The sequence below is a fragment of the Centruroides vittatus genome, unplaced genomic scaffold (assembly GCF_030686945.1).
Source record: "Centruroides vittatus isolate TY-2023 unplaced genomic scaffold, ASM3068694v2 scaffold_2569, whole genome shotgun sequence".
In the NCBI taxonomy this organism is placed as follows: Eukaryota; Metazoa; Arthropoda; class Arachnida; order Scorpiones; family Buthidae; genus Centruroides; species Centruroides vittatus.
In genome coordinates this window covers 795783-812057 of record NW_027122690.1, presented here as the reverse complement: position 1 = coordinate 812057, position 16275 = coordinate 795783, and the positions used below count along the sequence as shown (strand labels likewise).

Sequence of the window (16275 nt, the reverse complement as noted above, 5' to 3'; positions counted from 1 at the left end):
GTGGTAAAGTTCGAAAGAACTTTTTCCTAATTTCAGCAAAATAGATATGAAATATCTGTGCTCCAGCATCTTCCATTAAAAGTGAAAGAATTTTCAGTACTGGAGATGACCTTTATAAGCCTGCAAGAAATAGGCTATGCCTTAAAAATAATGAAATTCTCATGTTTTTCCATTACAATTTAAGGGTTTTACACTTTGAATATTAAATTTTTATACGTTTAAAGCAGGGCTGTGGAGTCGGAGTCGGAGAAAATGTGTGAACTCCGACTCCAGCATTTTAAATATAATTTAGTTTTTTTTTTTTTTATTTAAATGAAAGAAAATTTATTTTAGATTAATAACTTTTTAAAATGTTTTTATATTTTGATATAATTTATTCATTTTAAATACAAAATGCAACAATTTAATTTATTAAATATGTATCAATAGTTTCCTTTGTAGTATTTGTGTTTAGTAGTTAAATTATTTTGATCTAATTGAATTTGAATATTTTTAATTCATTCATTTATTATACCCGCTCTAAATAAGTACTTTATTTTTCTGAATGACCCAAACTAATTGATCAGAGTGTATATATTTCTTTTCTGAACAAGGGGCTGCTGAAGTACTCTTTTTAGTGGGACTAACTATTTTGGAAAAGTGAAGTTGAAGTGCGAAAGATGTAGAATAAGGGTATGTAGATGTAAAATTTTATCGCTCCCGCTCTTTCCATTTATTAAATATTTTTTAAAAATTAATTGTATAAACAAATAAATATTAATGTAAGTTAAATATTGAAAATATCAATTATATTGATAAGATTTTTGGGTAAATATTTGGTAATTCTGCTCGAAGCTCCTTTTAGAGTTAAGAACAGGCGCCTCTTCCTCGCATAAAATGACTTGGAATTTAATTTTGACGGAGTCGGGGAGTCGAAGTCGAGTGTTTTTTTTTACCGAAAATATTAAAATGCAAAATTTGCCAATTATCAAAACCGATTAATAGGAAATATAAGCGAAAGCATTAACTTGAAAATCTTTAAACTAAAAAAAATATACGATTTGTGTATGTTACTTCGGTAAAACGACGTTACAGGTTCAAATAATATTAGAAATTAAAATGCGAAAATTTTTAACTTATTCAAAATGTTTTACATTAATCAAAAATTTTCTTTGTTTTTCACTCATGGCTGTGTCGCTGGATATCCACGCATCTTACTAACTATTGTAAAGTAAAAAATTGTGCACTTATATTATTTTATGTGAAGAAACACTAAATATATTTTATGACACTTTGAATTATTTTTACACGGCCAAAATATATATATTAAAAATAATAATAAAAAATTAATGATTATTCAACGATTAATAACATTTTGAAAATTTCAAACAGATGCGAAATATCAATTTGCGGAAGATAAGTAAACAATTAATTATACTAATCAGCATTTTCCACACCATTTAAACGACCATAAATAGGGCGGAATCATTGCTATTGCTATAACTAGACATGATCTATTTTGCAATTATTTTTCCATTTGTAGTCGTTTCGGCCATTTTAAATGGTAATGCAATATTTTTATTAAAATATTAATAATATTCAAGAGTATTTAATGCACAGTTTTGAAGGGATTTTCTTAAATTGCTGATATTAATGAATAAATAGGTCGAGTTGACCTGCTGGTGTTTCTGTCGGTAAAAACATCGAGATCTGGAGTGAAGACTATCAAATTCCGAGCTCTTAACGAAGAAATAGAAGTGAAATTAGAACCTGCTGGAGAAATCTTGGCAAAAACTTCGCACTGCTTGATAAGAACAATCGAATACTTCACTCGATAAGTTATTTTCTAAATTATTATTATTATCCATCAGGTTATACAGTAGCGTTATTTACGACATTTAACTAGGGTTCTTACAATATTGGGCTAGTTACCATTTGTGCTGTGTGCAACATCACAATGGTACAAAGTAACGTGCGTACTCGGCTTCTCACATTAGCCGCAATAATCGAAATAACCGAAATTATAAAGAAGTATTTCGGGAGTTCAATGAACGAAAACAGGCCAAGTGGAAGTATCGAAAATTTAAAATGAGGAAAATTGAACTTGACCAAACTGAATATATTTGTTGCAATTAAGTCTAGAACGAAACACTTTTATCCTGTCAATGCTTACCACAAAGCAAGTAGGCTTATTGTGTACTAATGCATTTTACTATTTTTAAATTGAATAAATTTTATCACATTACAGTTTTATGTATATTACGCTGTGTCACGAAAAAAAGTTATAGATAGTGGCACCAGGAGTCCGTTTTCGAAATGTGGTCCGAGGCCTTTATTACCATCAGTCTTCTAAAAAGTCAAAAACATATATAGCATTACAATTGATAGCACAACTAAAAATATATCAAATCAAATTTTCGCGATAATGATTATAGAGTATTTCTTAAAAACATGAAAGTTTTGGCATAGTTGATTTTCCAAAAGTCAGCTATGCCGAAAATCCATAGCTGATCTCTGGATATTTCGAATATTTTACTTTGGTAAAACTTCGTGGGGTATTCAAAAGCGTAATTACTGACAAAATGTGTAGATAATCGAATACTCCGTTGGTACTTCGTAAAAACTTTAATGGCTAGTGTTCTTCCGTTTGTTCCATTGACGTCGCGTAGAATTTCTGAGTTTGCATAGTGTGACCTAAATTGAATTCTTGCGACAACAATGTATTTGCTCGTATTTTAAAACTTTGTAACTATCAGGATAAGACTAAGTTAATTAAATTGTATTTCTATTGTAAAGAGATAAAAGGATTTATCAAAAAAGGCAAATCTGTCAAACACAACTTTTTAGATACTTTCTTTCAATTAAATTTATACCAAATTGGATACGGGCAATTCAAAAACGGTCAGACTTAAATTTCGTGATAGAATTATCTGTTGTTCAGACAAAAATATGATGTCGAGAAAAGAATTATCACGTGTTCGAAAGGCAACTAATTGTCTTATATTAAAAAAAGTAATAGATTTCATTTTCACAAACAATTCGGATTGTTATTATTACATTCGTTAATCACAAGTTACTAAATTCACACGCTGTATATTAGTATTAGGATTATATGTTTTGATGAAAATAGCAAGTTTACATAAATACTTAAATGTTTTAAGATCGAAGTGCAAGACTTGAAAAGACAAATGTATAGAAACAGCACTAACGGAGCAGCTTTGTTGATCGATGAAGAATAACCTAAACCAGTCACAATTGTAATTATTACTGTTGTTAATAATTATACGTATTATTGAGAAGATTATAGTACTTTTATGCATATTTTTAGCATGGAATTGTGAACTCAAACTTGAGAATCGAACCGTACGAATCGGGAAAAACGAATGAAGATGGAAGAATACCTCATCAAATTGATGAGGTTATAAGTGAGAAAAACTCTTTTGGACATGACGGAGGTATCTAGGCTTATACACAGAAACATTTTTTATTTTTAACACTACGCAGCTTAGGTTTTGGTAACATATTAACTTTGTTTACCAGTCATGCCTATGAGTGTTAAAGAAACAATAGAGAAAATGGAGATAATGGCCAAAGACGATCAATGCATTGTGGTGGAATATCTGATCTTAGCAGAAAGTAACTTTACCAAATATTTCAAAAAAGAGGAAAATCTAGTAAAATACATATCTCGCCTGTTTATTGAGGTAGGATATTATTTGTTACATGTATTTAAAAGTAATATAATAGTATTTAAGTTTAAATTACAATTTATACTTTTGTGGTGTTTTTATTTATTATTCAGGTACAAAACATGATTGATACCTTAGAATTAGCAATAAAACTTTCCGTGCTCGGAATTACATCCTATACGGTAATTGAGGAAAACAAGTAATTTATCCGTCAATTAGATTTATTTATTTAATTTCGTTTTCAATTACAGAAAGAAACGGATCCATCTTATATACAAGACAGTGCAATTTCGGGATACGAACGATATCTTCATGCTTCAGAGTTACTTCATAATATGGGAAAATATTACTGTAAACATTCTACTGGTTTGGCTGTAGATGCTGATATTATCATGCTAATTGTCAAGTAAGTATTATATTATTGATATTTATAGATAACAGGTGGATTAATTTCAATATTTATTGTTAGTCGTAAAATGGGCCGGCTGAATGATGATAATACAGTTAAATTGAATGTACTAGGTAAATATTTTTTGCTTACTTCTACGTTAACCTAAAATTGTTTCTATGTACTTTTAAATAAATTGTTTTATAGGCGTTGCGTACACAACCGGTGTTTGCAAGAAATGTTATAAAGTTGGCATCGTCAGTATCGATCCACACAATTATCACAGAGCTAATATAGTAGCACACGAATCAGCACATTTGTAAGTGATTTAAAACATTACATTAAATGTAGAAATATTCTAAACTTGAGACGAAATTTCAGACTTGGAAGTGTGCACGACGGAGAAGATGCCAAAGAACTCGGATTTCCAGGAATCTCTGGAGCATTAGATTGTTCATCATCAGACGGATACATTATGGGAGGTCGAAGAAATGGTAACGAGAATAAATTTTCCAAATGTTCGAAAGAATGCGTCAAATATACATTATCGTAAGCATAACTTTAATTATATATTTAAATATTTTAGAAATAAATACGTTAATAACGCAATTTTTTTAAGGAAATCATCTTGTGTAATCGAAGAAGATTGCAAATCTTATTAATTCGTATATGGTGGTATATTTTATAGTTAATAAATATTATTTTAAATGATAAAATAAAATGTGAATTGGATTTCCTATATATTATTTGATGAATTTTTAATCCAGAAATAATTTGAACCGAATAAAATAATTACTATATTGTGAAATTTTGTCGTCTGTGTTTTTCTTTTCCTGATCAGACATTAATATCATTCATTGCTTTTTACCTTCTTAATAAGAATTGTATGCATTTGTAAGCTCGCCGATTAGGGAGATAGTCCCTTTTGTTGGGATAGTCTAAGGCCTTCCCGTATGCGGGTGGTGGTTTTCGGAGACAGAAAAAGACAAGCGTTTTACAAAGAAACAGTTTATTTGATGGAAACCATTTTTACTTATATTTGACGATGTCTTAAGAGTCACAGTCCAGGCCTTTCGGTGTCTTCAGATGTCTTCTTTTGTCCATTGATGGCGGAACCCCGGGATGGCGACGAATTAAGATTCGTTGTAGAGAAGTAACCCAGGTTAGCGGCAAGCGGAAGCACAGAGAGAAGAGGGCGACGATCCCAACAGGTGTACTCGAGGTAAAGCTTCTTTGTCCTTGACGGTGGAGGTTTTATAATTTCCTTCCGGATCAAATTATTCCTGATTGGTCAAGCTTTACGTTCCCTTTTCATCTATTGGTCTCTCACCTGCCTCTAGGTAAAAATGGAGACCAGTTTAGGTCACGAGAAAGGTCTGCCCACGATTCGACAGCATCCTTTCGATTCTGATCGCGTTTTATTGATGACTAAACACCTACGCGCATTCTATTACAATTTGAATTTTTTGCCTCTTGCATCTTAATTCTTAAATATTTTCCCTTTTAATTTTTTTTATTCTAAAATTTTGTTTTTTTTCTGTTCTTTTTGAGGGACGATGTCAAAGTCCGGTGCCGCCGACTCGACACTTATATTATAGTTTTCCCGTTGGTTTACCTTAAAAAATTTTACATTTCTTCTTCTGTTTGACTATTTCCGGGCCTCACACATTACATTGATAAAATAAAAGTTCCCATCATCAAAAATTGAAATTTGTGTCTGATTAAAAATTGTAAAAAATGAAAAAATATAATTTAAAATTAAAAAAAATAATATATAGTGAAATGCATTTGAAATAAATGTTAAAAGCAGTTTCATATATTATCGATAAATTATTTTATCGAAGTAAAAAGTACAGTCAAGAGCTCGTCTTAAGAGGAATGAGAAGCATAAAATAATACACGACGTTTACGTGAAAACCTAACCAAGCTTACAATTTACGACTCAATTTACTCAACTTAGCACTTATTGTACATTAATATGATACGATATTAAACAAACTACATTAGTGTTAGATCAACTGATAAGACGGTAATGAGAATTTTTACAATTCCCGGAAAAAGAAAAAAACTGAAAAAGAGTAAAACAAAAATCTTGCAAATAATACAAAAAATGTCTTTAGTCGTACATAAAATGATACAATTAACAATCAAACGTTAACAATTATAATTATACAATCCCATAGGAATTTGTGGGAATAAAATACACAAATCGTATATTTTGTTTAGTTTCACTTTAAAGATTTTAAAGTTAATGTTTTCGCTTATATTTGTAAGATATACAGTAGTAGGCATTAGCTGATGCATCGAATGGCTTATTTAACCTCGTCGATTCTGTCTTATCTTCACAGTTCTTATGTATTTTTGAAGCCAAGTACCACAATTCAGTTTTGTAAAGTAAATTAGAATTATATATTTATATTTAATTGTATGTGTACTCGATAAGTGTCTTACCCAACTTATCGTCAATAACCAATGCTAAATATTCGATGTTAATCTTACCTTTTATTCTGAATTATCAATACGAATGCATATATTTGCTGATTTTTTCCTGTCTGGTCATTTCGTCTAATTCAGGTAACTAAAATTATAGGAATGGATTCACCAAAGCGTCGTCGCCCAAATTTGGTATTCCGAAAATTTGTCGTAACCGAAAATGTCGCAAATAGGCGTCGTTATATTACGACATGGAATGGGTTGTCGTAAGTCAAGACAGTTCAAATTGGCCGATGGGCATCTATTATCTTTCTCGATCGACGAGTTATACAGTTCATTTGAAAGTTTTCTAATTATGTTCCTATAGGACGAAACTGTGTACTCTTCAAATCGGATCACTGATGTTTTGTCGTAAATAGACAATCCGGTTACGACAAGCTTCGTCAATTGCAGATACGATTTGTCTTAAATTTCTCGTATTTAACTACGTCGCGAAAATACGACGTTACGAACGACTCTTTCGTGAATCCGGGCTACCGAATTTTTGCGGAATGTAACGCAATGTAGAGTAAATGCTAAACTGTATTTGATATTTAACGTTATAATAAACTTATTAAAACAAGCTTCATTTAACTTGTATAACTTCGAATAATTTTTCATTATCATGAATTAATAAACTGTGAATAATATTTGTAATTTTTTGTATTAGGATAAGAAACATAGTTTTGCCTAGATAAAAATAAAACACTCACAAATCAAAGACTGAAAAGAAAAAAAAAACACAATAGCAGAAAACTTTCAGTATAAGCAACACAATTGAATATAAAACACACAGTGAAAGCATTCAATACATAAAGATTTTATTACTGACATATTCGTTTGAATGCACACAGAACTACAACTTAAAACAACATTAACTGTAAACATAACAAACACTAGCCTAAGTTCTCTGTAGAAAGGTCAAATTTTTTTCTTATGAAAATGGTGGCAACCTGAGGTTCTTTTAATGCATAATTGCGGCTCTTTTTAAGTTTGTAAATAATATACATATAACAAAATAAAATTTTAAATTTAAGTAAAAGAAAGAGATAATTTTTAAACGCCACTAATATTTTTTAAAAACTTTTTAATTTTACTAATCACTTATCACTTCACTATCAGATTAAGTACAAAAAACATAATAATAATAACTGAATATTGCGTTGAGAAAGACAGGACAACCTAACCTAGCAAATGTAGAATTTATCGCTTTAGAAAATGGTGGTTAAAGGCAAAATTAGCAACTTTGAAATATCCTTTTCCTCTGTTTTTGTGTTAAGAAATGGTATAAATACTGCGTACAAAAGACTGGTTCGATACCTCGCCGAGAACTTCTTTTGCAAGAACCTCTGATAGAAGATCATATTCTTCAGAAAGTAAGTATTTTTATTTAAAAGTTTGCCTTTGACTTAGACCTAACTCTAGATATTTGTAGATCTTCAAAGAATTCAATTCAAGATCGTCAAAGAATTCAAGAATGTAAAATTTGATGAAATGAACGACCATTTAGACAACTGTGTAAATGTTTAAAATGTGTCTTTTAGAAATTTCATAAGGCTGATTTACTTGTTATTTTAATATATACATACCTTTTTCCTATAACTTTTTATTTTGAAGTATCACTGAATTAGTTTCATGTGATATAGAATTCTGTTTTAATAAATTTTGAAGGTAAGAATTATTACTATTATTATTATTTAATGTGTGAGATTATTGTTTTTGAGGCATTTGCGGTTCACAATGAAAATCTTTGTAAACACATAGTTCTGGGAGTTTAGGTTTGTAACAAGATATTCTAGAGTTTGGGAAAACTGATTTTTATAAGCAGTCTATTATTATTTTTTTTAAATTTAACAGTTAGACATAAAAAATCGGTGAGTTTTTACGATTATTTGCATGGTTTATATCTATCATATGAGAAAATTTTAGAGAGTGCAAAGTGATAGAGTTTACAAAGTTCTATATAATTTATTTCTGAATTACAAATAATTTACCTAGTTAGGAAAAATTTATTACTTCACTTACTTGCAGAAATATGTTTTAGATAAACTGAAAAGTTCACCAAAAATCGTTTTTTTATAATGAATCTATTATTTTTTTAAAATTTAACAGTTGACATGCAAAATAGATTCTGGTACCATAAAATTCTCCTGTAGTAAGTATTAAAATAATTTTTTATTAAAATTAATACAAGGTATTATAATATAGTTTTTTATATAGACATTATCTTAGTTTACAATTTTCGGTAAAAAAAAATGGCCAAACCTAGAAATATAGAAAATCACGAGTTGAAAAAGCAAAAATTTGCCTTAGACCAAAAGTTTGGCTTAGACATTTTTCCAGATAAAAGTAAATCTTTCGAAGTTCAAGTTTAACACAAAAGTCAAATTCACAAGTTTAACATCAATTTATGAAAGTGGTAGAATTTTAGACTATATTGATGAGTTTATAAAATACTAGCAGGTAGGCCCGGCGTTGCTCGGGCAAAAGTAACGACAGCGAAGATTAAGATTATTACGTTATAGTCACAAAAGAAAGAGAGTAACTTCATCAACGAACTAAGTATTTCTAAAGAAAGATCGAATTTGAAAATCGAATGTTCTAATATTGTTCGATTTTCACGACGTTTTCTGATTATATTGTTCAATTTTCATCGAATGTTCTAAAGAAGAAAAGTCGAGAAAAACCGAACTAATCTGTTTAAATTTGAAAATCGAATATGCTCTAACATATTACTTCATTTCTTTTTTTTTCCTCAGCGCCCGTTTCTTCTCCATCTGCGTCTTGCACGTAGCTTTCTCTTAACACTTTTATTGTTACGTAACACTTTCATTGTTGATGGAAGTGTTAAGCCTTAATCCTGTCCCTCTCCCCATGGGGAGGAATTTCAAAAATGCCTTTCATAGTGTGCGTTCTCGTGACGTATCCTAACTATGTACCAAATTTCAACTTTCAATTCTTAACCGTTTGGGCTGTTAACATTTCCATTGTTACGTAACACTTCCATTGTTAACACTTCCATTCTTAACACTTCCATTGTTACTTCACACTTCCATTGTTGATGGAAGTGTTAAGATTTAATTTTGTTCCTCTCCCCCGTGGGGAGGAATTTCGAGAAATTCCTTCTTAGTGTGCGTTCTTGTGACGGACCCTAACTGTGTACCAAATTTCAACTTTCAACTCATAACCGTTTAAGCACTTCTCGATAATGTATATAGATGCTTTAACCCTGTCCCTCTCCCCGTGGGGAGGAATTTCAAAAAAATGTGTTGATTTGCAATAATAACAATAATTTTTAAAACGTAGCAATTTAATTTTATACTTAAACTAAATATATTAAAATTTGTCTTATTGTTAAAATAAAATTAATGTATTTAAGATTCATGTTAGTATAGCTAAAGAAATTTCGGTGTCATATTATCTGAAGTTGTCATGTTTTAATTTACTTTGACATTAGAATAAATTTGATAGCTAAACACAATATATTAAACTTATTGTTAAAATAAAATTTATTTACAAACTGTTCAAATAACTTATAATTCCTTCTTTTCATCTGTAGAAAAATGGCTGAAGGATTTCAGCGAAAAAATGCGTCGCCGATTCTACGAAGAATACGGGATAGGAGCTGATGGCTCCAATAACCCAGCTTTATCCGACAACGTAATACTCCAGGTTTCTTGGATAGAGTCTGATGATGGCATATTAAAAAGAGGGTGGACATGGAGTCCAGGAAGAAGCCGGAGACTTATGTCAAAGAAACATTTGACAAGTGTGGCTGCATTACCACGAGGTCATACTCATTTTAATAAATTTTGATGATATTAATAATCTGTAAGTAGCAAATTAATACCATATTATGAATAAAATAAAACTACCATCCAATAAGTATAATCAGAGATTCATTTTCTGGAGTTTATCAGTTAAATAAATAAAATAAATGAATTTTAAGATAGCTAAATTCAAGATCAGGATAGCTATAAACAAGAAAAACGGAGTCTTGCATGAGCTTATTGACCTTGAAAATAAGATACATGATGAAGATCCGGAAATGTTAGTGGAAATTAACAAAGGAGTAATTCAACTAACGAATAAGGTTTATAAGAATAAAACGAAAAACTTTGTCAGAAAAATGAAATGGATCATCACTAAACAAACAATAAAAATAACTAGGAGGAACTTTCCAACATTTACCATGTGGGACCAGATAGAAGTTCCAGCGAAGGTAAAAGAAGTTCTAGAGAAAGGCCCCCACTTTGTCCCAATGAATTCAGAAGACTGGGAAACCTCGATTCAAGAAATTGAAAGAGGAATTGTAGGGCTAGATTCCTTAGAAAAGGATTATTTCAGATGGAAAGACGGTCATTAAGAACCAAGCAAATTGGAAGAAAGGAGGAAGCAAGAACAGTTACATCCGGTTTACTAGAAGATAGTTGAGGGTAAACGATTTAATAGCTACAAGAGCGGACAAAAGTAAGCTTTTGGTAATTATGAAAAGACAAACGTACAACAAAGCGTTGGAGGATTACATAACAAAAACAGAATGTGAAAAAGTCGAATACAAAATCATCGATAGCACTAACAGAGGGTCAAGAAGCTAGCGGGAACAAAACTTAACACTATTTTACCCTTTCTTAAGAAATGCAGTAACGCAAGACCGGGGATGCCAAGATTGTTTGCATTCGCCAAGACTCACAAAGAAGGGAAAGAAATAAGGCCAATAGTAGAAAAACGCAAGGGACCGACTTTTATCTTAGAAAAGCGATTACACAGATTTATATCCTCTCAGCTTGATAACAGCGCACTAGTAGCACAAGATCCTGCGATTGTGGTCGAGGAAATACAAAACTTATCATTAATGGAAGAGGAAGTGGCAACGGTATTTGATTATGAAAACATGTAACCTTTCCGTAAAAATCGAGTCTTGCAAGGAAGCCCTTTTAAAGTTCTTATTCGATGTAAACCCGGAATTAGCACGTTACAACGAAGAGATATCAGAAATGGTCAATCTAATATGTTATGAATCCTGCTTTAGTTTCAACGGCCAAGCGTACAGGCAAAAACGGGGAGTACCAATGGGAAGTCCGGTCTCAGGAATATTGTGCGAGTTGGTCATTAGAAAACTGGAGGAAAAAAGTCCTGTATGATTTTAGAAAGGATGTATTATATTTCAAGAGATACGTGGACGATGTTCTTATTGTATGGAGGAATAATTGTATGATAGGTAAATTCGTAGAAAGAGTAAACAGCAACAATGACGGCCTAAAATTGAAAATGGAGCAAAAGAGTTCCTTCGCTATCCATTTTCTAGACATTAATATTGTGTTCAAAGAAGGGCATTTTTCCACCAACGTGTACATAAAACCAACACACAGCCCACTTTATATTCCATCGCATTCTAACGACCCATACCATTACAAGCTGAAGCATTCCGAGCTCTTATCAGAAGGGCCTTTATCTATTGTGACAACGTTGTTGATAGAAATAATTAAATCGACAGAATCACGCAAGTAGCCGAATCTCTAGGATATAAAAAAGGCACAATAGCAGGATTAGTTAAAAAGTATGAGATGGGCACAACAAGAGATTCAAATACGTTCCCAGTAAAATCACAAAGTTTACTTACAACAAGAATTCAAAAGGCATTATGAAAGAAATTGCAAACCGCAAGGAGACCAGAATGGTTCTAAAAAGGGCTCCGAACCTATACACAATCTTAAGAAATGATAAAGATCACATTAAAAAGGAAGAAAAAGCAGGAGTGTACAAAATCCCGTACGAGAACACGGAACTAGGTATCGAAAAAGACTACATTGGAGTCACAACAAGAAGTTTAGGGATAAGACTTAAGGAACACAAGTATGACGTCAGGAAAGGCTCCAACGCAACAGTACTTTCGCAATACGCGCAGACCCAAGGCTCAATAATTAAATGGGAGGAAGCGGATATTGTAAAACCCTTGAGCTCTCTAACGTTAGCAAGTACCGCAGAAAAAATTGAAATTTACAAAAGCAAGTTGGAAGAGGCATGCAAAAATGCGAGGGACGCTGACAGCCTACCAATAGCTTGGAAATTCGTAGTCAAGAAATGTATCACGAACTCGTAGGCTTGTCTTAGCTTGTTTTGGCACCATTCCTCGATAATCCGCCACTTTTTTTTTTAAAAAAAAGTATCACCAGTGGAATCATTTTTATTTTAACTTTTTTACTTCTTATTCCCACTATAACAATTTTATTGTATATTTATTTATTTATATTACCATGTTCTTCCTTTTTGTTTTTATTTTTTATTTTGTCCGTTACTAATGGTTTGAATTATTTCAAACAATTGTATTCTTTTAATGGAACGATAATGTTCCTTTTTTCGAAAGTTGTGAAATCGGGGGTGCCGAATAAGTCGAAACCCCTCTCGATCGACACCAATATGTGAGAACGGGGGAGGTAAGGAGAAAGTCGTATCTCCCGTTCCGGTTCACTTGTCAAGGATGACTGTTTCGTCTTATAGCGTTACGCGTTACGCGTTACGCGAGTGGATAGGAGGGGAGACGGATGGGGTCGACGATAAGGCGAAGCGATATTCGAGACACAGAGGAGACCATTTAACAATAACAACAAGATTTATTAATAGTTAACAAAGACACCAATACGAAATCTGACTACGTTCCCTAAGTCGCGTAGGGGTCGAGAGAAAGAGCTTACAGTTTCGGTTCATACCTCATTATTAGCTCCTGATATAGTTATCACTTTGATATCCTCGATCAGTATCCGAAATAGGCACAGTTTTATAATATCGCGACTGAACGCGGAGACGTTCGGAGAAGGTCCGAGTCGGTAACGACGAGCGACGACGGTTGTCCGGCAGATGATCAGAGACTCCCCTCGAGGGGGTGGAAGGAGTGGCTTTTATAAGTTTTTGCCTGGGAAATCGGTCACGTGATCATAAGCGGATGACGATTTGTGTCAGAGGTGTTCCCGGGATTCATAATACATGACGAATTCGGACGCTAACTGTCAACAATCCTTTGTTCTCAACTAGAGCCAGCTCATCTTGCAGCCCTAGTTTATAGTTAAACGGCCGGGGACGCATATTTGCTCGTCCGGGACGTTACTAGACAGGATGTTTATATGAAGGGAAAAATTCCTAAAACGAATTATTATAAAAAGTGGATCTGGTAAAATCCAGATCTCACAAAGTTAAAACCTGAAGATGGCTTATTGAGTAAGCCGAAAACGTTAGTTTTCTCAATAAAATTATCTCAGCTATAAGTAAAGGTGTTGTTTTGTGAATTAGACTAATTATTGGCTGAGCTAGTATCTGCTTTATAATCCATATAGTAATTCAAATTTTTATCAGTAGGTTTAATAACACAGTATAAATTCGATTTGAAGATTTAATATTTATTATTATTATTGCTACTGTACAATTTGAGTTAGATTCTTATAATATATTTTTTACTTTTATTTCATTTTAGTAACTATATATTTTTTTTTAAAAAAAAGGCATGTTTCATTTCAATTCAATTACAATATAAATTTTAAAAATTATATTTTTATAGATTTTACATTAACAATTTGGTATATCAATGAGCATTTTATATAGTCAGTAAAAAATATTTATATATGAACTCTTTTGTTATTTTCTTATTAAATATAAAATAATATTAATCGTAATTTTTATTTATATAAAATTACAGAATGCCATGCTCATAGATTTTGAAGCATTTCAACTTATTGACTGTTGGCCATGAAAACATGAAACAGTGATATACGAGTTATCCTTGACTTCGAAGTTTTCATGATTCGAGACGAAAATCTTCCATTCAACATCTTATGTAGACAAATTGGGTTTGTAGCAAGACATGCAAACAATTTTGAGAAGATAAATTTTTATAATAAATTCATTACATTTCTTTATCAAATTGAATTAGAAAAATTAATGCGTATTATATATACCTTGTATTACTATAATTTTAATATAAAAAGTGACTTTTAATTTAACTTATTGTTAAATACATCAAAGTAAAACTAAAATGTAATTGATTATAAAACAACCATTACAACCATTGTTCTGTTAAATTTATTAATAAATTGTATTCTACTAATGTAAAAATGTACTTAACCTCAAAAACAGGGAATTTTCCTACTGCTAATCAATTCATTACTTTTGATAATTTATCAACATGAGATAAAAAATCTGTTAAATTTAGAAAATTTTTTACATCAGCTGTATTTATCATATAAAAAACATAATTTTGGAAGTTAAGAATGTCATATAAAATTTTATTTAATTTATATAAAAAGTACGACATAATTTATTACAAGAAAAAACAAATTGAATTTAATTTTTTAAACTTAACCAAAACAATATATAACATAAAAAAATTCCATCATTTGACATTAATAAGTTGGAAGTACCTAAATATTAGTAAATAATGGACAGATAATGATTCTTATTTGTTTAGTGTAACTACAATTATTAAGAAATTAAACGTCTTTAATGTCTAAAAATGGATAATATTTAAAAAATTGTTATTACCACAAATATTTTAAAAAGAAATGTTCTTTTTGGGATATTCTATTTTACGAACAATTCTTAATTAAACAAGTAAGAAATATAATTTAGATAATTATTATATTGAACTATTTCTGTATTTTACATTGTCCTATTGTTAATATGTTATTTTAAGTTGTTGTGTTTTAATTTATCCTTTATATAAAAACAAATTGTAAGAATTATTAATGTAAAATAATTTTATAACAACAAACTTAAGAATTAAAGAAATATATTAAACTTTGCCTAACTGTTACACTGTTACAGAAAATAAACTGAAAAGTATTCCAAATAAAAAACCTTAATAAATGAACTAAAAAGTTTTCCAAATAAGAAAACTGAAAAATGAACTGAAAAGTTTTCCAAATAAGAAAACTGAAAAATGAACTAAAAGTTTTCCAAATAAAAAACTGAAAGAATGAACTGAAAAGTTTTCCAAATAAGAAAACTGAAAAATGAACTAAAAGTTTTCCAAATAAGAAAACTGAAAAATGAACTAAAAAGTTTTCCAAATAAGAAAACTGAAAGAATGAACTGAAAAGTTTTCCAAATAAAAAAACTGAATAAATGAACTGACAAAGTTTTCAAATAAGAAAACTGAAAAATGAACTGAAAAAGTTTTCCAAATAAAAAAACTGAATAAATGAACTAAAAAGTTTTCCAAATAAGAAAACTGAATAAATGAACTAAAAAGTTTTCCAAATAAGAAAACTGAAAAATGAACTAAAAAGTTTTCCAAATAAGAAAACTGAAAAATGAACTAAAAAGTTTTCCAAATAAGAAAACTGAAAAATGAACTGAAAAGTTTTCCAAATAAGAAAACTGAATAAATGAACTACAAAGTTTTCCAAATAAGAAAACTGAAAAATGAACTAAAAAGTTTTCCAAATAAGAAAACTGAAAGAAATGAACTAAAAAGTTTTCCAAATAAAAAACTGAAAGAATGAACTGAAAAGTTTTCCAAATAAGAAAACTGAATAAATGAACTAAAAAGTTTTCCAAATAAGAAAACTGAATAAATGAACTGAAAAAGTTTTCCAAATAAGAAAACTGAAAAAATGAACTGAAAAAGTTTTCCAAATAAGAAAACTGAATAAATGAACTAAAAGTTTTCCAAATAAGAAAACTGAAAAATGAACTGAAAAGTTTTCCAAATAAGAAAACTGAAAAAATGAACTAAAAAGTTTTCCAAATAAGAAA

General features: G+C 30.5%; 1 protein-coding gene across 1 annotated transcript in view; it reads left to right on the top strand.

Annotated features, from left to right (window-relative positions):
- Positions 1 to 16275, top strand: part of LOC136987666 (uncharacterized) — a 62122-nt gene that overhangs the window by 27340 nt on the left and 18507 nt on the right. Inside the window, exons 13-19 of the mRNA XM_067285418.1 lie at positions 3308 to 3434; positions 3520 to 3683; positions 3782 to 3850; positions 3920 to 4074; positions 4138 to 4190; positions 4264 to 4375; positions 4438 to 4605. Coding sequence (XP_067141519.1) covers positions 3308 to 3434; positions 3520 to 3683; positions 3782 to 3850; positions 3920 to 4074; positions 4138 to 4190; positions 4264 to 4375; positions 4438 to 4605 — 848 coding nt within the window. The remainder of the gene's footprint in view (positions 1 to 3307; positions 3435 to 3519; positions 3684 to 3781; positions 3851 to 3919; positions 4075 to 4137; positions 4191 to 4263; positions 4376 to 4437; positions 4606 to 16275) is intronic.